Consider the following 22,206-nt stretch of genomic DNA (forward strand, 5'->3'; position numbering starts at 1 on the left):
AAAGCTAATATGAAAGATGTAGTGGATTTTTTGTAATCACATTTATAGCATATATCATTCAGCTTGATGTATGTTTTTTTTTCTTCGAACGATGCAGAACAAAACAGGGCACAAACAGGTTAAGGCAATCCCAAACCAAAACAACTTTTCATAAATTTGAGCAATTAAGATTGTGTTTATTGTTGAATCAGACTTGTTTCTATATTGAAAATTTTCACGTTCTTAATGGCAATTGTTGTACTTTACCAAGATACAAATTAATTAAAAAGAATGAAACAAATCTTGAAAATAATAGAAATGGCTAGCTGAGGGGCTAAGTGTATGGTTCAACATTGATAGCTACAAAAATTGGAGATACAGGAATGATAATAGTTGTATGTAGAGCCATGGCTTGCTGACATTTGCACAAAATCTAATATCAAAGATCTTTTGTGTGCAGAAGTAGGGAGAATGAATTTTGGTGAACTCCAAAAAAAATCCCCTTGATTAATTTGACATTATGATAAAAAAAAAGTGTATCATATTTATTCTGGTTTTATCGTATCAGGTGCCATTGTTCGAATGAGCGATTAATGCTATTTGTGTTAGACCCAGAAGTGCATCATATTTGATTTTACAGATGATTGAGAATACAATTTAAATTGGATAATATCAACACATGAAATTAAGCTTGGGAAAACAACTTTTGGCTCCACACTGCAAGCGCACAACAGGTTCCAATGCTAAGTTAACACATATATAGAGTTTTAAGCAAGAGATTATGGAGAACTGGAAGCAAGAAGCTACCGTATCACGGAAAAGATATTTTCTTTAAAGGAAAAAGGGTGTAATAATTCATTGTCCTGATTTAATTTTCTTAATTAATATCAGTTATGGTCATGCTGAAATAAACCACAGTCTGTTAATAATGATTTTGTAATCGGGTTGGGAACTGATAAAAAAATATAATTCAAATTGGACAATCTAACACAAAAGATATCTAAACAACCAAAAGTTAATTCCTGCTTCCACCATTAGGAATCTATAAGATATGTCCACCCTGACAAAATGTTAAATATGGACAGTACAGGAAAAGAACGTCAATGTTTCAACAATTGCACGTCTTCCAAATAATAGAATCCATACAACGCAAAAAAAATGCAAGTAACTGCATTCATTCAATTTATTCATGTCTTGCTAATTTGTTAGATGAAAGTTGGGTCGGTGAAATCTGAGAACCTTTTGGTTCATCATCACAGTCATAAGATGTAATATGTTTTGTAGGTGTCAATGGAAGACCCAGAAGTGAATCATGATCTACTGTGACAGACACAGATTATTGCATAACACTTACACTGATCAATAAACTAAATTTGGAATTAGAGGCGATGGAGTTTTTAAATAAGATTCTGCCAACACACACAGAATCTGGAAAACACTATCACAGTGTCAACTTACAGATTCAAGTTGGGAAGGATCATCGGAGGATTATCGGAGTCAAAAATAGGACCATGAACCTTGGAAATTGCCTATATAAGATATAAGTTCAGGGTAACAGATATGACAATAATGGGTGCAACATGCTTTACAAAACATTACCTCAGCATCAGGCAGCATCTCCACCACATCATTGATCAAATCTATGTCATTTGAGTATCTAAGAACAACAACATTGTTAAACTTGGGTTGAACTTTGACTTTAAATGCAAGGACATAACCCAGCAACTTATCAAGGGCTTGAGGAGAAACATTTAAATCAACATCACCCTCCTTGACCAAAGAAAAAAAAATCCCATAATTAATACATGTAATCAAATTCGATAGTAAACTAATAAAACATCATTCAAATGTTAAAAACCATCGTATGATAATTTGGTTAGGTACTTCAATTTTCAGCTTGTTAACTTCATTAGCTGATGGTCCAATCAACTCAGTGCATTCACAGTCCCAGAGCAAAAATTTTGTGCTTTCCTCCTTGTAGTTGACCATCACCTCAAGTCTATACCTGCCAATGTACATAAGAGTGTAAAAAAGAGTGATAAATGAAGATGACAGTAATGAAACACGAGTGGAATAACCTTAGCACAGGTTGATCATTATGTTTGCCACATGCACATGTGAATGCTGCTGTCTCAACATCAGTTTTTTTGTAGCAGTAACTGCAAGCTGAATAACACCATGAATGGTTATCCATAACAATTCTATTAATGGAGCCAGTAGTAACACAAACAATTTCCTAGAAAAAAAGATAGGTGTCACATTCCAAATTAACTGGTACAACCATTGAATAAATAGCAGGACTTTGATTACAGTTCATAGATTTTGATCACCAGGACTTTTCATCAGGTTTTCTATTGAACTGAATTAACAGTTTTACCTCAGAAATGTTGCTAATCTCAGAGATTGTCTTTGCTTCAGCTTTTGAAAGAAATGCATCCTTTGACGACAATTGGCTTGAACCTGAAACTTGCGAACTCCCCTGGCCACCAGGTGTCAAAACTGACCGAACCTGAATGCCTAAATCAGAAAGCCCATAGACATAGAATAAACCAAAACTATTAGAAAAAATAATTCACACATGTAATTAAGAAAGTTTGTAAATTCAGGACCAAGGCCATGACCAACAAACCTCTCCCTGAATTCTTGAATTTCAAACACAACTTCATTGATCAATAATTTGGAGGCCATCAACGAATTACTGACTGAGGGTACATAATGTTGGTAAATATTTGTGTTTTAATTTAAAATTTATAAATATATATTAATTCTATTTTATAAAATAATATTTATTTTAGATTCTCTTAAGATTTTGTTTTAATGAGTCAAACTAGTTTGTTATATTTGTTGTGACAACTGTAGGTTGGTTTTCCAACGGTCATATTTCTAACGGTCATATTTTGTTGTTGCAAAATGCCTATATATATCTCTTTCCTCTTTTCTAGAAATGACAGACTGAGAGCTCTGGTTTCTGGTTTCTTTCTGCCAAAAATTTATCTCTTTCTTTTCCTATACAAAACTTAATTTTTGTGAGAGCAAGAGCATTGGTGTTCATAAGGTTCGGGGATCCTTTCGCTGCACACGATCGGAACCAACGGGTTGTCGTATCTTGGGAGAGGAGCACAATCAGAATTTCTTACCCGTGTAGTGGGGGCGTTTTCTCTCTAAGTATAGCGTTTACGCGCTTCAACCCAGGTTATATCTTTCTTTCCTTAATTTATTTTCTTGTGCTTATTGTATGTTATAATGCATTATTCATGTGTTGTCAATTAAATTTAATTTGCTACTGCTATTTTGTTATTTAATTCAAGACTGTGCATCTTCTTCATATTTATTTTCTTTCATTTTTGTTTTATTTTCCAACACATAAGATCCTGTATTTTTTTGTGACAAAAAAAACATATAAGATGTTATTTAATAAGCATAAGAATTCACAAATTTGACATCATGTTGTACCCTGGCCTTCTTTGATTCGCGCATGGGTCAATATAATAATGATGGGGACATCGTTTTCAGACTCATTCAAGTAGTCTAAGAACTGCAAGCAATAACTATCCCAAAGAGTGCAAGACAGGATTTGGCCACTATGGCAAATAAACAATGGTTAATGCATCAGCTTATAATGATCAAATACAGATAGCAATTGGACACCATACCAAACAAACAATGATGAGAGTAAGAGCATATAATAATTATAAAAGACATAATTTGTCAAAAGGTCAATTGCACAATATAACCTCAAATCCTTGAGTTTGAAAACAACCCTTGTACTCTTTGATCCCACATGGCGATAGACCACCTCATCCACGACGCCAATAATGTCTCAAGAAATCATAAAATAAAAAATGTCATCAAAAGAGCTATAATTTTGTGAACAAACTATTGAACAAATTGCAACTGAACTTACCAACCAACAACTTAGGTTGGAAGAGCCCAACAATGATATTGGTGAAATCAGCAAATTTATATTTCTTAAAGGGAAGATCCTCCAAATCAGATTTCCTCACAACAGTCAGTAAAAACTAATTTATACTGGTGATCACAGATTCTAAATTGACCATCATTCTTCATGACTTTAAAATTATGCATTACATAAGTACAATTTTCCATCAAATTAGTCTTCCAAGACTTTAGCTGATCTTGTTTGCAGACAACATAGATTGCATCTCCCTGTAATAGACAAAGTATATAAGTAACTGGTTGAATGGTTAATAATGAACCAAACAAAAAGACAAAGAAAACCATACATGAGAATCAGTTATGACCATTTCTGCTTGTTCAGACCTGTTGAAAGTCCCAACAAACCAAAGATCAGTAATTCTTACGACAAGTTTAAGTGTCTCTTTTGATCCATTAATAGACTTGATGTTATCTGGAGCACGTGCCATAATTCTACCACAACATGACCGATAAAATTTGAACAGAAATACACGTCGGAGAATCAAAGAAGGTGCAGCAAGGCAGCAAAACATATGGCAGAAAACAAAGGCAACCGAGCAAGACAGCTAGAAGAAAACTAAGGGCAAAACGGGACGGGTCAAATAGGCAAAAACACAGCAAAATGGCAACATGTGAGAATTCCAACAATGGCTACAATAGGCATTTCAATGGCCTTCTTTTCTTACTTACACATCCAATAAATGATCCAAAAAATGGCCAAGCATGGCCACGACAAACCAAAAAGTTAATTGATCAGTCATAAACAAAACATGCAATTGGAAATGTGGTAACAATGAGCAACAAAGCAAAAACAAACATGGATAAGAATCATGCAAGCTGCGGACACAAGTGCATAATAGACATGCAACTCTCAGCATGAGATGAAAAAAATATATCAGAAAGAAGTAGAAAACATTAAATGTAGAACTAAAGAAACATAACAGTGTTGGACAAGTGGCCTCAGAAATTTTAAGAATGGGGGGTTGAATTTAGATTTCGTTGACTATTCCTAATTGAAAATTTCCCTTTCTTAGATATTCCCTAGATTCAATTATTTCTTTAATTTTAAGTTACTCGAATAACAAATAAGGAGAAGTAAACTTAAAGAAATATAAACACAACAGAAAGTAAAAGAGATTAAGGAAAGAGAGAATGCAAAACCGAATTTATACTAGTTCGACCACAACCCATGCCTACATCCAGTCCCCAAGCAACCCGCTTGAGATTTCCACTATCCTTGTAAATTCCTTTTCAAGCAATGAACCACAAAGGACTTCCCTCATTTGTGTCCAATTATTACAACCAAGAAGTTATTCCCACTTCTTGCAATGAACCCCAAGGAACGTTGGTCCCTTGTGTCCAGTGATAACAATCAAGAAGTTATACCCACTTCTTGCAATTAATCCAAAAGACATTGGTCTTTTGTGTCCAGTGATCAACCAAGAAGCAAATCCTGCTTCTTACAATGAACCCAAGGAACATTGGTCCCTTATGTTCAGTGTTTGCAACGAAGAAAACCTTCTCTTGAAAACAGTCACCAGGAGTAGGTCTCTTGAAAAGCTTTTTGTAAGAATGGAGGAGAGGAAGAAAATAGAATAGCACAAGTTTTTGCCCAATGAACTTTTCTTAACAAAGCAAGTGTTGAACAAAAACTCTTAGAAAGATGTTGAGAATGATTTAGTTTTGAAATTCATGTCATGGTCACATATTTATAGCCATTTGATGGCTCTTCAAGAAACCATGTTAAAAGTTGTGACTTTTTGGCAATTTTCTTCAAAACCAGTCACTTTAAAAAGTTGTGACTTTTGGAAATTTTCTTCAAAACCAATCACTTTAAAAAGTTGTGACTCTTGGCAATTTCTTCAAAAACCAGTCACTTTAAAAGTTGTGACTCTTGGCAATTTCTTCAAAATCAGTCACTGGTAATCGATTACACAGTTTATTTTATCAAAGGTTATGACTCTTCGTGTTGAAGTTTGAAATCCAATGTTCAAAACCACTGGTAATTGATTATAAATATTGTGTAATCGATTACACTATTTTGAAAATATTTTGTCACAAGTTGTGACTCTTGAGATTTGAAATTCAACATTCAAAAACATTGGTAATCGATTACATGCCCATGGTAATCGATTACTACTTTGTAAAATAGTTATAAAACTATTTTGGGCTTCTGGTAATCGATTACGACCTTATGGTAATCGATTACCAGAAACTAAAAACTCTGGTAAAAGATTTTTCTTTGAAAAATTCTTTTGGGCAAATTGTGCTATGCAATCTTTTCTTTGAAAAATTCTTTTTATACTTATCTTGATGTTTTTCTTGAGGTTCTTGCATATCTTGAGTCTTCTCTTGAATCTTCACTTGAATCTTTTTGATTTCTTTAATCTTGTTTGAAAAATCTTTGGCATCATCAAAATAATCTTGGAAGCTTTGCTTCTACAAATAGCCAAAACACAGTCGAACATAATTTTTAGCCTCATTCAAGTACTCTAAGAACTACAACCAATAATTATCCTACAGGGTGCAAGACAGTATATAATAGACATGCATAGGAATCAGTCAACCTGGCAACACAATTGTATAATAGACATGCAAGTATCACCATGACATGAAAAAAAATATAGAAACAAACAATGGTTAATGTATCAGTTTATAATCAAAATACAACCACAATTTTTCACAAACAAAGCCCAGCACAAACTAACTAAAACACAATGATAGAAAAAATCCAACAATGCATTGACAAAAAGCAAAAAATCTCAGGAAAACATCCACGAAAAAAACAAAAAAAAATACTTAAGCTAAAGAATCTCAAGCAAACGTCAACCGGCTAAAAATTTAGACAGAAAAGAGGAGATTTAATTTCCAAAAATTTACAACCAAAAGGAAGACAACAACATTACCTTCACTCCCCACAACCAAAGAGAACAACGCAGCAAATCAAACTGCAGAAAATAGGGGATTTATTTTCCAAAAATTTACAACCAAAAGGAAGACCAAAGATGAATGCAAGCATGCAGCAAAAGAAACGGAAAAACAAAGGAAAAGAACCTGAAAAAATCAATGCTACCTTCACTCCCCGCAACCAAAGAGAATACCGCAGCAAACCAAACTGCAAAACAAATCGAAATGGACTCAAAAGTTAGACAGAAAACAGGGTTGGGCAACATGCTTGCCATGAAAGCCAGGGCCAATCAGAAGGATATGCCATTGCAATGGAGGGCTGAACGTTCTTAAAATCGTCATATGAAAACGCAAGAAGGAAGATGTATTGCTGCAAGAGGTGGAAGCATCTGAACAAAAAATTTAACTGAGTTAATTTTTTCGGGTAAAAATTTGATTATAATGTAAAAGTAGTAATTATAGATTACCAATGGTTTAGGATCACCAAGCAGGACCTGTGTGAGTTCAAGAGTCCAGACATGCATTCTAGTTGCTAGTAGGGGTCTAAGTGTTATGTATCAGGTAAAAAGAATCAGGGAAAAAACAATGTGAGTAAAAGAGAAGTCGAATATCACCTTGTCGTTGTGGAATGTGGCAATAAATTGTAACATGCAGTGTTGGCTCATAATGGGATTCCTCATCTGCAATAACACAGACATGATAATTGCAGTTACAACAACCATTTGGTGTGGAGAGAAGCAGTTTACTAAAAACAAAAGCTAAGAAAATTAAAGTTGTTTAGGCGGCTCTGGTGATGTTATGCTCATCTTTGGGACAGTCAGAAGTTAATGGTACTTCAGGAAAAACACCAAGACATGAAAATCCAGGAATGTTGTGAAGCTTCTACGTCCTTTGGTATATAAGTTGTCCTTTGGCATGTCACTAGAAGCTGAAGTAGCAAATTGCATGAATTAAATTATTGCATTTTCCCAAAGTTTGAATTAATGGCAGGATCATTTGGTTGGCAGGTGTGCAGTCTCAATCGCTGTTTCTGAAGAGTCAAGGTTGCAGGGGCATTAGAATCATTGGCAAGCTACACAGGTGTGCAAGCAACTGAACGGTTATTTGTGCATAGTAAATAATTATATTATAAATGCTTTTAATGCTACACATTCTATGGGTCAACTGGATCTGACAATTGGGCCAGCATCATGATCAAACAATGTAGACAGAGGTTTGCCACTTGGTTGCTAATTTAATAAACCTGGGCTGATATTGAGAATTTGGGTTAAAAAAATGCACAGCAGAGGATAATAGCATTCTAAATTTTTCACAGCCAGAAATATAATTGTTGGAAGTTGACCTCATGCATGACCATTGGATGAAAATCATATGGCATCGAAAGTAATTTTTTGATAAACAAATTTGAAATTTTGGCAGAGATGAATGCAGAGCATGTATGTAGATAGATCAAAGCAGATCTACACCAAAGAGAATTATGGCAATTGTTTCTAGAATCTAATGTGTCAAATAAAAGCAATTTTGTGTAAAGCATGGCACGAAATCTAATCACATATAAAAAGAAATGCATATCAGGCATACCATATCTAATATTTTTAGGTCAGAGCAAATAAATATATGATTTTAAAATCGTCACATTACTTAAAGTATAACAATTAAAAGTATCAGCAACATTCAAGACAACTAAAGTTTGTCTGAATTTAAAAATAAGCACCATTCAAAAGGATGAAATATTCCAATAGTACAGGTAAAAAACAGGATCAACGATCATCCATAACAATTGTATTAATGGTGCTAATAGTTACACAAACTATGATTGGAGGAAGCCAATAAATAGCAGCACTGTGATTTTAGCTAATAAAGTTGAGTTGCCATTACTTTTGGTTAGATTCTGCATTGAACAAAACAAAAATGAAACATAAATAGCAGGTTTACCAAAGGAATGCAATTAATCTCAACAAACACTCTGGGACTGAGCTCCTGAAAGAAATGCATCCTTTAACATAATTGACTCAAAAGAATTGTTGGCTAATGATGGTCAGCATCCTGTACCAATGAGAAATAGAAGCATCAGGGCAATGTGATAAACAGGAAAAACAACAAAGAAGCATGGAAAAAATAGAATTGGAAGTAAAATGCAACAGTAAAATAGAAGCAAATTTTCCAAATGCATGTAACAAAACCTGGAAAAATATAAAAGGAAATGCATGTCTGATATTCAAAGAAGCATGGAAAAATAGAATTGGAAATAAAATGCAACAGTAAAATAGAAGCAAATTTGCCAAATGCATGCAACAAAACCTGGAAAAATATAAAACGAAATGCATGCCTGATATTTAAACTTAAGAATTAAAAGTATCAGGAGTGTTAAACATGCATAAAGTTAATCTGATTTAATCAAGCAGGCACCATTCTAAAGTTTGCAATATTTTAGCAGCAGCAATAGAAAATAGAATTAATTGTTATCCACAACAATCCTATCAATGGTGCTGATAGTTACAGAAATTATTAGTGGGGGAAGTGAGCACAACACTCTGATTTGAGTTAATAACAAGTTTCCATTGAACTTAACAAATAGAAAACATAGATAACAGATTTACCCCAGAAAGGTAGTTAATCTCATAATTGACTTAAAGGAATTGCTAGTTAAGTATGGGTAGGATCTTGTATCAATCAGAAAGAAAAGCATCAACTCCATGGGGTAAACAGGGAAAACAACAATCTCTATATGACAGTATACACTGACCTTCCCTAATTTCCGCATTGGAGAACAACACAATAATGTGATTTTGACTGTGATGATCATCTAAGAAGCACACCAACAAAGCACAAAATATAAAAGCAAGCATGCAGTAAAAGAAACCAAAAATAATTTGTTTAGTGCTCATGAGCTGACCTAAACTCCTTCCATTTCGATCTGCAACAGGGGTCCTAAGGTTCCCACCGATTGCTTTGCGGCCTTACTTTGTCCTACTTCTAAGCAAGAGGTTTGGAATGTTATTTCTGTGATGGATAACAATAAAGCTCCTGGGCCAGATGGTTTCAATGTTTTATTCTTCAAGAAGGCTTGGAATATCATTGGTGATGATATCTTTGCAGCGGTTAATGAATTCTTTACAACTGGAAAAATTCTAAAGCAGCTCAACCGTGCTATTATTGCGCTTATTCCTAAGCATGATTAGGCCTCCCAGGTTAACCATTTTAGACCGATATCTTGCTGTAATTTGTTATACAAGATTGTATCTAAAATTCTGGCCAACTGCATAGCCCCAGTGCTTGAGACTATTATTGGGGAAACTCAAACTGCTTTCATTAAGAACAAAAAGATGATGGACAACATCTTCCTAGTTCAAGAGATTTTGCGCAAATATGCCCGGAAAAGATCCTCTCCGAGATGCCTCCTGAAAATTGACTTGCATAAAGCTTATGATTCCATTTCCTGGGAATTCTTGGATTGGATGCTTAAGTCCATTGGCTTCCCAGCCCAGTTCTGTACTTGGATCATGGAATGTGTTTCTTCCACTTCCTTTAGTGTGGCAGTCAATGGATCCATTTATGGTCACTTCAAAGGGCAGCGGGGTCTTAGATAAGGGGATCCTCTCTCCCCTTATCTGTTTGTGCTCTGTTTGGAGTACTTTTCCAAAGATATGAGCAGCCTCAAGGATGATGCCAATTTTAAATTTCATCCCAACTGTGCAGGTATTCAGCTATCTCATTTGGCTTTTGCAGATGATATTATGCTTCTATCTAGAGGAGATATCCCTTCTGTGTCAACTATGTTTGCCAAGCTTCAGCACTTCTGTAGGGTTTCAGGGCTTTCCATCAGCTCTGATAAATCTGCCATATACTCAGTCGGTATTAGGCCTCATGAGCTTTCTCATATTCAACAGCTTACTGGATTTAGCTTGGGTGACTTCCCTTTTAGATACTTGGGTGTTCCACTTTTATCATCTAGATTAAATGTATGTCATTATGCTCCCTTGCTTTCCAAGATTACTGGCCTGATTCAGGGATGGAGCAAGAAGTCTTTATCTTATGCAAGTAAGTTAGAGTTGATCAGAGCAGTTATTCAAGGAATTGTGAATTTCTGGATGGGGATTTTTCCTTTGCCGCAATCTGTTCTAGACCGGATCAACACTTCGTGCCGTAATTTTCTGTGGGGCAAAGCGGATGTTGGCAAAAACAATCCCTTGGTTGCTTGGTCAGTAGTTTGTTCTCCGAAAAAAGAAGGGGGTTTAGGCCTTTTTAATCTCAAGGACTGGAACCTTGCGCTTCTTTCCCATATCCTGTGGGACTTTCATTGTAAGAAAGATTCTCTATGGGTTCGATGGGTTCACCATTACTATTTCAGAGGGAGCGATGTGTGGAATTACAATACTTCTTCATCAGATTCAGTTTTGATAAAGAAAATCATTCAAATAAGGGACTTTATTATCTCTAAAGAGCTAAGTACGGAAGAGGCCAAAAAGAGGATTCAATCTTGGAGCACCAATGAACAATTGCTTGTTGACAAAGTCTATGAATACATTAGAGGTGTCCAGCCTACTGTTAGTTGGTGTTCAGTTATATGGAACCCAGCAATCCCACCTAAGATGTCTTTCATTTTGTGGCTTGCTAAAAGGAACCGGCTGCTTACTCTTGACAATGTTGCTTTTTTGAACAAGGGTTCCCTCTGCCCTTTATGCTCAAATGAGGCTGAGTCAAATGCTCATTTGTTCTTTTCTTGCAGGAAATCTTTCCAAGTTTGGGCTCACATTCGTGATTTGGCTCCTTTTCGTAGGCGTTTCACTTCTTTACAACGCATTACTGACTCTTTAATTAGGGGCAGATCCACATCAGGTGTTCAAGGAAAATTACATTGTCTGGCTATAGCAATTACAGTCTACTGCATATGGCTGTCTAGGAACAAGCTGATTTTTGAAGATTATCAATTTTCTATAATAGAGGTTATTAGCAAGATTAAGTTTCTTATGTATAGACAAGCGCACCTGTTGCATTTGTTTTAGCATCTTGATATAGGTCTTCTTGTATTAGGGAGGCTTTTGATTTTCTTTAACTGCGGGGTATGTCCCGTTTATTATTGTATCATTTTGGGTTTAATATAATTTACATTTTTCCCCAAAAAAAAAAGAAACCAAAAAAAGAAGGAGAACAACCTGGAAAAAAACCCAGCAAAGTCAGCCAAGCACCAAACAGGCGAAAAAAAAACATATATAGGAAAGAAGCACAAAAGCCACAGAAGCACACCTTGAGTGGAGGAAGCAAGCAAAGACAAAGTGAAGAATCGAGGAGGAACTGAATGAAGAAGCAAGTGAAGAACTGAGGGAACAGAAACGAAGAAGCGGTCAACTAATACAAACCAAAAAACTGAAGAAGAAACAAAAGAGTGAGGCAACGTAGCACAGTGGAGGGGCACAACAATAAATGCACCTGGAAAGAAGACCAAGGCAACATAGCAAAAGTGCCACATGGCAGAAAACAAACTCAACATAGCAAGCCAGATGGCAGAAGACTAAGGCCAAAGTTGGAGGGGTAAAATTACCAAAAAAACAGCAAAAGTGCCACATGTCAAGCTCTCAGCCATGTGCATTTTAGAGATCCTATTGGGCTTCTCTTTTAACATCAGATGGAGCAAAATCACAAAAGAACAGTCAATAACCAAACACACATAAATGTGAACTAATATTTAAGCAATGGAATAACATCTTACCTATTTTCTGATTGTCCTAACCTGGTTAAGTGACAACCAACACATACCAGACATGGAGAGATATTAGAAAACATACCAGGCATGACCACATGTTACCTATTTTCCAATTTTCTTGATCCTGTTCAAATGCCAACATAAACAACCACAAAAGTTAACAAATAAGATCATAAGGGAACAAAAACAACATTTCATTATTGATTGTAACTTTTTTTTATCCTGACCAAACAAAATAACCATAAATGCATATATATTAAATATAATTGAATCACGACGGCAACATCTTACCAACCTAACCATTGGCTCAACCCTGCGTAAAAATGGAAGACCATAGCAGCTGGCAAACTCAACTGGAATTGAAAACAGGAAAAATTAAGAAAAAAGAAAGCAAACCGAGGAAGCAAAATAAGGAAAACAGAATTTTGCAGATGGAGCAACCAACAAAAAACAAAGGCAACACAACAGTATAATTACCAAAATAAAACTTCATTTAGGCATTTGACCAAACACATAACTTAGAACCCATTTCACCAACAATTTACATGGCAGAAAACAAAAGCAAGCCAACAAGCCAGTTGCAACATCATTTTCAGCCTCATTCAAGTACTCTAAGAAGTGCAACCAATAATCATCCTACAGATTGCAAGACAGTATATACTAGACATGCATAAGAAAAAGCAAACATCCATAGGAATCAGCCAATCTGCGGGCACAAGTGTATAATAGACATGCAAGTGTCAGCATCACACCAAAAAAATATAGAAACAAACAATCCTCAATGTATCAATTTATAATCAAAACACACCCACAATTTTTCGGAAACAAACCCCAGCAGAAACTGACTGAAACACAATGATACAAAAAATCCAACCATGCATTCAGAAAAAGAAAAAAATCTCAAGAAAACACCAACAATAAAAAACACAAAAAAAAAATACTTAAGCTAAAGAACCTCTACCAAACGTCAACTGCCTCAAAAGTTAGACAGAAAATAGGGGATTTATTTTCCAAAATTTTACAACCAAAAGGAAGGCCAAACCAAAGTTGATGCCTATGTGAGAAGGTATTACCTTCACTCCCCACAACCAAAGAGAACACCATACCAAACAAAACTGCAAAACAAACGGAAACGGCCTCAAATAGAAAAGCAAAGTAAGGAAAAATCCAAAAACACATGTAATAAAACACAAAACAGAGGAAATAAAAGGACAAATCAAGGAACCACAAAACATGAACGCAAGAATGCAGCAAAAGAAACCCACAAACAAAGGAGAACAACCCGGAAAAAAAACCCAGCAAACTCAGCCAAGCACCAAACAGCCGAAAAAAAAACCATATATAGGAAAGAAGCATAAAAGCCACAGAATCACACCTTGAGAAGAAGCAAGTGAAGAACTAAGGAAATAGAAACGAAGAAGGAATCAACTGATACAAACCGTGCATAAAAATGGAAAACCATAGCAGCTGGCAAACTCAACTGGAACTGAAAACAGGAAAAATTAAGGAAAAAGAAAGCAAATTGACGAAGCAAAATAAGGAGAACAGAGGAAACAAATTAGTAGTTATTAAAGAATTAAAGCATGAATCGATCCAGACACAGGAAGCATTAACACAAATGAGAGGAAGAAAGAGAAGTGGTGGAGCAACCAACAGAAAACAAAGACAACACAGCAAGTCAGGTGGTAGAAGACTAAGCCCAAAGCTGGAAGGGTAAAATTACCAAAAATCTAACAAAAGTGCCACATGTCAAGCTCTCAACCATGGACATTTTAGGGATTTCATTGGTCTTCTCTTTTATTATATACCTTGGATGGATTGTCACTTTGGCAAATCAAATATGAAAAAAATTTAAGCTCAACTTATATTAGTAACATATCAACGTGTCACATGCTGTACAAATTTTTATTTAAATGTATATTTTTCCAAATACAAACAAACATTAATATATTAAATAATTCCATTACTAAAACTTTTCAATAATGAAATTGCTTCATGCTTTATCATGTGCCACTTTCCCTTCAACAAAAACTAACCAAAGAAAAGAAAAAATCAAAAATAGACACATACAAAAACAACTAAACCATGTGCTGCATATTAGGAAAACTTAATTTAAACAATATATATATATATATATATATATATATATATATATATATATGACAAATATTGGCCAGAAATTACTGTTTTAATGCAATCAGGATCGGTGTCCATGTTCAGTGGATTGCGTTTTTCGGGTGTGCAAAAGAATCCAGAAGGGTTTCTCTGATTGCTCAGCGTTAAACTCAAACCCCACTTTGTTGTACTTGAAAAGGGCTATTGGTGTGAGAGGGACAACAACAATGCACCACTTTCTTTTTTCTTTCTTATTTTTTTTTTCGCACCCCTTTCTTTAATTTGGGTGTTAGACACTTAGAATATTTTTTTTTTCCATTCCAAGTTTCCAACTCACCACACGGAATATTTTTTTGATTTAGTTCCATAAACATATTTTTTTTCTTCTTAATCTCATATTTCTCATATGTTTATGTAACCATATGATTAGTGTTGATTGGTTATTTCATGTCATGTGGACATGGCATATTTTTTTCTTTTTGTTTTTGAATACGATAATAATTAATCTTTCAATTATGATCCGCTTAATATTTTTTATTGTACATGTAAATATCAAATTAAATCTCTTAAGTCTTAATAATATTTTTTGCATACGTACAATTTATAAAATCTCGAGATTAAATTGAATATCACAAGCTCAAGGAATTCAAACTCGTCGAACTAAAAGTGATGATTTCTTGACTAAATATTAGTACCTTGTTCCAGATTTTATTTCAAAATTAATTTTATGTATTTTTTTTCTCTAATTTTTATGTGTTTCAACACTTCTCGATTTCTCCTCAAAGACACTTTTCAGTTTGTGTTTCTTTTTAGATATTTTAAACTATTATTTTAGCACGTGCATCACATAAACTAAATATTTTAAATATATAATTTATAAAATTCCATCTAACTACAAATTAATATATAAATGAAAAAGGTTGATTTTTTTTGGTAAAAAAAAGAAGAAAATGATTGATTTTATTTTTCAAAATTCATCACATTCAAATTATTTCTAAATGATTGATAATGTAAGTATCTTTACACATAAAAAATGTTTTTTTTTTATCAAACTTAAATTCAATTGTACAGTGTTTTATTAAGAAAGAAATTTATTTTACTCTTTTTTTTATTTTCACATAAATTGGAGGTCTTCATGTTTCATATTTAGTATCTATTTTAAAATATAACATTTTCATCAAAGAACTTTTTTGCTAATTCCTTTTTAGCTAAATTTTCTACAAAATTATACTCGTAACAAAAATCTAATTTTTCAAGTTAAAATACATTTTTACCACGGTAGTTTAACTTTAAGAAACTCTATTAGTCATCTCTCAACCTTAATCTATAATTGGGTTGGTTAATATTATGCCATTCTTATTAAATTATCTAATGTAGTAAATAATTAAAGTAAATATTTAAAGATATTCTGTTTCTCTTTAATTTATAAAAAACTTAAATAAATATTTTCAAGAATACTTATCATCAATCAACCAAATTTAATTCAAGGGATGTTTATTGGGATTCACCATTATCAAAAATTATGTTTTTTAGACATAAATAAACTTTTCTTATACTAAATGCTCCTTTAATTGCCTAAAATCAATCCCAATGTTAACAAAATAATATTTTTATCATAATATATATTTTCTTTCATGTGAAGTGAGAAATATATCATAAAAAATTTAGATCAATTATTAATATTTTTGTCATTTTATATTTATCAATTATTTTAACAAATAAATTTTTATCAAATATTTATAATTTAATAAGATACTTTAATAGCGTTTGACTAGTACTTCTATTTCTAAATATAATAATTTATATAATTTAATTTCTATCCTTTAAGAATTTTATTTAATTTGATTAGTAAGATTAAGTTTATTAACGATTTGTATTATTTTTATAAGATTATCCTTAATATTATTAGAATTCATCATCTTTTTCCAATAAAACCGATCAACACCCAACAATCAATTTTCAGTTGGAACACCAAATCAAAATCAAAATCCGTATCAATTAACCCAAATTGGATCTAATACCTTACCCTCTCACTCCACATTTCCATCATCCGCCACTTAATGGCTGTGGCGGAGTCCATAATAAGCCCATCTAACACGTGCCTGGGCTGGATCGGAATCGGCGTCATGGGCTAGTCCATGTTCGCCTATCGGGTGTGGCTAGGTGCATCAGCATCATTACTTGTGCACTAGTAATAAAATTTAATTCCAAAAATTCCCTTATTGCTTTCTTCTTCCTTTAAAGTGACTTTTGTTACACTAACGCATTGCTTCCTTTGTGTTCTTGGTTAACTCTTGGTTTTTCAGTGTTGTGAGAGGTGCATTGTGCCGCTTCGATTGAGATGAAAGTATTACAGAGGTACGTCATTGGTGGTTGTTACGGTGGTTGTTTTGGTTGTTAACGAAGATACATCAAAGATACGTCGGCATTATTTTTTTTTTGTTTGCATAACATACGGATTAAACAATTCATAAGTTTTATATAACTAATGGATTGATTAATCCGTAAGTTTTATTATAAATTACAGATTAGTTAATCCGTATGAGCTATACAGATTATGTAATCCGTATAAGTCATACAGATTAACTAATCTGTATGATTTATATGGATTAGGTAATCCATATAAATCATATGGATTAGTTAATCCGTATGACTTATACGGATTATATAATTTGTATAACTCATACGGATTAGTTAATCCATATGAATTATACGGATTTTTAATTTTTTTTTTAAAATTAAAAGAAATATTAAATTTTATAAATTTTTTTAAATCATGAATATGTTAGTATGATTGTTAAAAATATTAAATTAGTGTGTAAAAAATTATTTTTTATTTGTTTATTTGAAATGTAATTCATATTATTGTTTTAAATATTTTTAAATAAGTTTAGATTGATAATTAATTTGTAAATGGTATTAATTGTAAGATAATTTACACTTGTAATTTATGGATAATTTATTTGAGTTGTTGTGGTCTAAAATTGATTGTTTTGTGTGGTCATAATTTCATGCATTAGAATTAAGTTGAATAAAATAATTTATTTTACTACATATGGTTTGGTTATAAATTTTTTAATGTATTATATGATTATGAATTGTAAGTAGAAAAAGTTGATGTTATTGGTTTTTAATATATAGGGTTATCAATTTTAATATTTTATAATATTGTATGTAGTAAAAAATTACGTAGGGTTTTGTGTAATAGTATTTGTATAGTACAGTTAGGGGTTGTTTGTTTATGATGTTCAAACTTTTGAATGTGTTTTTATGACAGTATAATATTTAAAGAAGTTCATATGAATGAACAAAATGAAGACAGAGCTGGTGTGAATGAAGAACATGTTAATTGTTCTAATGCGTTCAATACTTCTCAGGTATTAATGTGATTTATTATTATTAAATTAATAAAATTAATTTCCCTTTAAAGACTAAATTTGTGTGGATTGCATTGTAGGTGTTTGCTACCCAAGATGATATTTTACAATAGGCTCGATCTGTTGCTTATGAAATTTGATTTGTGGCGATGATTATGAGGTCAGACACAAATACTTGTATGAGAGGAAAGATTTCATTTGTGTTAATTGATTGTGAAAGGAGTGACCAGTATATGTCTAGGAATAAAGATTTTGTAAGAAGAAATACTAAGAGTAGGAAATGTGGGTGTCCCTTTAAGCTTCTTGGGAAACCAGTGGTTGGAGGGCAAGGGTGGATGGTGAAGTTAATGTGTAGAAGTCACAATCATGAAACGACAAAGTCATTAGTTGGACATCCATACGCTGGTCGATTGACTAAGAATGAAAAGACAATTATCACTAATATGACAAAGTCAATGATGAAACCAAGAAATATTCTACTAACGCTGAAGGAGCACAATGTCAATAGTTGTACAACAATCAAACAAATATACAATGCAAGAAGTGCATACCATTCTTCCATAAGAGGCAGTGATATTGAAATGCAACATTTAATGAAGCTTCTTGAATGGGATCAGTATATTCATTGGCATAGATTAAAGGATGAAGATGTTGTACGTGATATCTTCTGGTATCATTCTGATGTAGTGAAGTTATGGAATATCTGTAATTTGATATTTTTGATAGATAGTACCTACAAAACAAACATGTACAGGCTCCCGTTACTTGACTTTGTTGGTGTGACACTAATGTGGATGACATTCTCTGTTGGTTTTGTCTATTTGGAGGGAGAACGTCTAAATAATGTGGTATGGGCTCTAGAATGATTTCGGGATCTTTTTCTAAGATGTGATGCCCTCCGTAGAGTTATTGTTACCGACAGAGACCTAACATTGATGAATGTAGTGAAAACTGTATTCCCTGAGTGTACCAACTTGTTGTGTAGGTTTTACATCGACAAGAATATCAAGGAAAAATTTAAATCCCTAATTGATCAAAAAAATGCATGGGGTTATGTCATGGATGCCTAGGGGAGTTTGGTTGATTGTCCTTTCGAGCATCAATTTGATGATTGCCTTAAGAAGTTTGAAATTGCTTATTCACCATGGTCAATGTTTGTTGACTATGTCAACCAAACATGGATAATTCTCCACAAAGAAAAATTTGTTAAAGCCTAGACAAATAAGGTGATGCACTTAGGAAACACAACAACAAACATGTATGAAAATTTTGATTTATTTATTAGGGTTTAGGAATTAGTTGATTTTAATTATTGTATTTGTTTATTGTTTTTTGTGTATTTCAAATGAAGGGTTGAATTTGCTCATTGGGCTTTAAAAAGACTATTACAGAATAACCTTGGAGACCTATGTAGTATTTGAGATGCCATGAACAACATGATCATGCTGCAACACAATGAAATTAAGGCGTCCTTTGAGACAAGTACACATGTGGTTGGAGATGTTTTTAAAGTTACCTTATACAAGAGGCTACTTGGCAAGGTATCAAGGTATGCTTTAAATCAGATTGTTGTTGAGTTTGAGCATGTACATGATGTTGGCAAAAACCCTTCTCGTTGTGGATGTGTCATGAAAACTACTCACGATCTTGCATGTGCATGTGAGCTATCCAAATATGTTCTTGGTACCATACCACTTGAGACAATCCATATGTTTTGATGGAGGCTAAGTTTTTCAGACCAAGGGTTATCTGAGCCCCAAGTGACCATAACCGAAGATATGAAAACCATATCCAAGCGATTTGAAGAGCTCGATGTTTGTGGCAAAGTTACTCTAAAGAGTAAACTTCGGGAAATTGCCTACCCTGATCTGAACTCTATGTGTCCTCCTCCAGAAAAGGTCAACACCAAAGGTGCTCAAAAGAAACCGATGACCAAACATCAAAGATCAACAAAGTATGATCCATCTTACTGGGAGTATGTTGATGCTTTACATTCTGTGCAAAATAGTAATTCTTTAGTCAAACATAGTGCATCATCTTCTGACCAGGCAATTCCAAGAATGACTGTGTCGATGTTGGATCAATTTCATCCGTTCATTCACGATTTCATTGAAAAAATTGTCAATGTCAAAGTTGACGATAATTGTGGATATCGTGCAATTGCTGCCTTATTAGGTATAGGTAAAGATTCATGGTCATTGGTGCACAGCCATTTGCTTAAAGAATTTGCCAAATAGTATGATGAGTATATCAACCTCCTTGGTGGCATAGACAGATTTGAGAAATTAAAGAGGTCCCTACTTGTTGATGGATTATCCATGGTATGTAATTTATGTTTTGTTTTTTTATTTAAAATTTAATTTAAATAAATGTAATTTGTATAACTGGTTCACGTAGGTTACTATAGATAAGTGGATAGATATAACCAGCATGGGATATGTCATTGCATCAAGCTTATGGAAGCAATGTCTTCCAAGGTTATTTCGATGATGCCAAAGAATCAAGAGTCAAGCAAAATCCAAAGATTCAAGAATCAAGTTTCAAGAATTAAGATTCAAGAATAATCAAGATCAAGATTCAAGTCTCAAGATTCAAGAATCAAGAGAAGACTCAATCAAGATAAGTACTAAAAAAGTTTTTCAAAATATTGAGTAGCACAAGAAGTTTTCACAAAATCATTACCAAAGAGTTTTACTCTCTGGTAATCGATTACCAGAAGGTAGTAATCGATTACCAGTGTTTTAAAACGCTAAGATTTCAAATTTCAAGAGTTATAACTTATGTTTAAACAGTTTTAAAGTATTTTAAACTTGTGTAATCGATTACAAAATACTTGTAATCGATTACCAGAGCTTCTAAATGTTTTAATTTTCAAAATTCAAAATGAAAAGTCATATCTGTTGATGTGTAATCGATTACACCTTAATGGTAATCAATTACCAGTGACTGATTTTGAAAAATACATTTCCAAAAGTCACAATTCATCAAGTGACTTGTTTCTGAAGATTTTTTCAAAAGTCACAACTTTTTAAGTGACTAGTTTTAAAGAAATTGCCAAGAGTCACAAGCTTTGACTTGAGTCATCAAGAGATTATAAATATGTGACCATGGCATGAGTTTCAAGAACAATCAATTATCATCATCAATCATCTTTGAATCATCTATCTTTCAATCTTTTTCAACATCATCTCTCAAGCATCTTTCAATCAATCTTTCAATATCTTTCTACAGAATTTTCTGATTCATTTCTCTTCATCTTTCTAAGAGTTTTTTATCAACACTTTCTCTTCCAAGAAAAGTTTTTTGTTCAAAAACTTGTGTTATTCATCTTTTTCATTCTCTTCTCCCTTTGCCAAAAGAACGAAGGACTAACCGCCTGAATTCTTTTGTGTCTCTCTTCTCCCTTACAAAAGATTCAAAGGACTAACCGCCTGAGAATTCTTTTGATTCTTCCTTTCCCCTTAAGCAAAAGATTTCAAAGGACTAACCGCCTAAGATATCTTTTGTTTCCCCTCACAAAGATTCAAAGGACTAACCGCCTGAGAATTCTTTGTCCCAACACATTGGAAGGTACATCCTTTGTGGTACAAGTAGAGGGTACATCTACTTGGGGATTGTTATACTGAGAACAAGAGAGGGTACATCTCTTGTGGATCAGTTCAAGTAGAGGGTACATCCACTTGGTTTTTTTCAAAGAGAACAAGGGAGGGTACATCTCTTGTGAATCTTTGGCTTGTAAAGGATTTTACAAGGTTGAAAGAAATCTCAAGAACCGCAGGTTGCTTGGGGACTGGATGTAGGCACGGTTTGTGGCCGAACCAGTATGAATCTTGTGTTTGTCTTCTTCCCTACACTCTTTAATTTCCGCTGTGTACTTTTAATTACCGCTTTTACTTTTGGTTAAGTTTTTATTTCTGTTCTTTACTTTCTTAACTTAGTAGTAAAAGCCTATTTGAATCTAGTAAATTAAGAAGGATAGTTTTTTAATTAGTCAAGACACGTTCATAATTAATTCAACCCCCGCCCCCTTCTTAATTATTCCGAGGTCACTTGATCCAACAAAGGTATAATGTTATCATTGTATCGTTATCTCTGCAAGCATGTAGATTCATCGTAATCCTATTTTTAAATTTATGAAATTAATTGTCTTATCATAACTTGAAATTTTTTGTACATGTGTAACAAGTT

The 22,206-nt window shown here is 33.5% G+C and overlaps 2 protein-coding genes and 1 long non-coding RNA gene across 4 annotated transcripts; all 3 read right to left on the reverse strand.

The window, feature by feature from the left end:
• Window positions 1-1,433: 1,433 nt before the first annotated feature.
• Window positions 1,434-2,667, reverse strand: LOC114402039 (replication protein A 70 kDa DNA-binding subunit D-like). The gene is made up of 6 exons (XM_028364583.1): window positions 2,589-2,667; window positions 2,357-2,496; window positions 2,058-2,215; window positions 1,864-1,984; window positions 1,579-1,749; window positions 1,434-1,508 (listed from the first exon to the last, which is right to left on the reverse strand). The coding sequence occupies exons 1-6, from the start codon at window positions 2,665-2,667 to the stop codon at window positions 1,434-1,436; spliced, it is 744 nt and encodes a 247-aa protein (XP_028220384.1).
• A 1,082-nt stretch (window positions 2,668-3,749) lies between these two features.
• LOC114403098 lies at window positions 3,750-7,367 on the reverse strand. 2 transcript variants are annotated; one of them, XR_003664582.1, is made up of 5 exons: window positions 7,290-7,367; window positions 6,970-7,211; window positions 6,822-6,863; window positions 4,224-4,260; window positions 3,750-4,146 (listed from the first exon to the last, which is right to left on the reverse strand). XR_003664582.1 is itself a non-coding variant. In XM_028365829.1 (4 exons), exons 2-4 carry the CDS (start codon window positions 7,095-7,097, stop codon window positions 3,970-3,972), a joined length of 342 nt encoding a protein of 113 aa, XP_028221630.1. In that variant the 5' UTR covers window positions 7,098-7,211; window positions 7,290-7,367; the 3' UTR covers window positions 3,750-3,969. The 2 variants fall into 2 exon arrangements, 1 of the variants encoding a protein (XP_028221630.1); XM_028365829.1 differs by lacking the exon at window positions 6,822-6,863.
• Window positions 7,368-7,442: 75 nt separating this feature from the next.
• LOC114403063 lies at window positions 7,443-11,207 on the reverse strand. Its single transcript, XR_003664576.1, has 3 exons — window positions 9,423-11,207; window positions 8,758-8,868; window positions 7,443-7,852 (listed from the first exon to the last, which is right to left on the reverse strand). It is a non-coding gene; the product is annotated as an uncharacterized LOC114403063 (long non-coding RNA).
• Window positions 11,208-22,206: the final 10,999 nt, after the last annotated feature.

The sequence above is a fragment of the Glycine soja genome, chromosome 20 (genome assembly GCF_004193775.1).
Source record: "Glycine soja cultivar W05 chromosome 20, ASM419377v2, whole genome shotgun sequence".
NCBI lineage: Eukaryota > Viridiplantae > Streptophyta > Magnoliopsida > Fabales > Fabaceae > Glycine > Glycine soja.

Excerpts from the sequence above, each read along its gene's own strand:
- LOC114402039 (XM_028364583.1), bottom strand. The coding sequence starts at position 2,667 with ATGGCCTCCAAATTATTGATCAATGAAGTTGTGTTTGAAATTCAAGAA. Across the intron at positions 1,985-2,057 it reads AATGATCAACCTGTGCTAAG|GTATAGACTTGAGGTGATGG; the intron begins GTTATTCCACTC and ends GTACATTGGCAG. Across the intron at positions 1,509-1,578 it reads AGATGCTGCCTGATGCTGAG|GCAATTTCCAAGGTTCATGG; the intron begins GTAATGTTTTGT and ends TATCTTATATAG.
- LOC114403098 (XM_028365829.1), bottom strand. The coding sequence starts at position 7,097 with ATGGCAAGCATGTTGCCCAACCCTGTTTTCTGTCTAACTTTTGAGTCC. Across the intron at positions 4,261-6,969 it reads GGTAGCATTGATTTTTTCAG|GTCTGAACAAGCAGAAATGG; the intron begins GTTCTTTTCCTT and ends GACTTTCAACAG. Across the intron at positions 4,147-4,223 it reads TGGTCATAACTGATTCTCAT|GGAGATGCAATCTATGTTGT; the intron begins GTATGGTTTTCT and ends TGTCTATTACAG.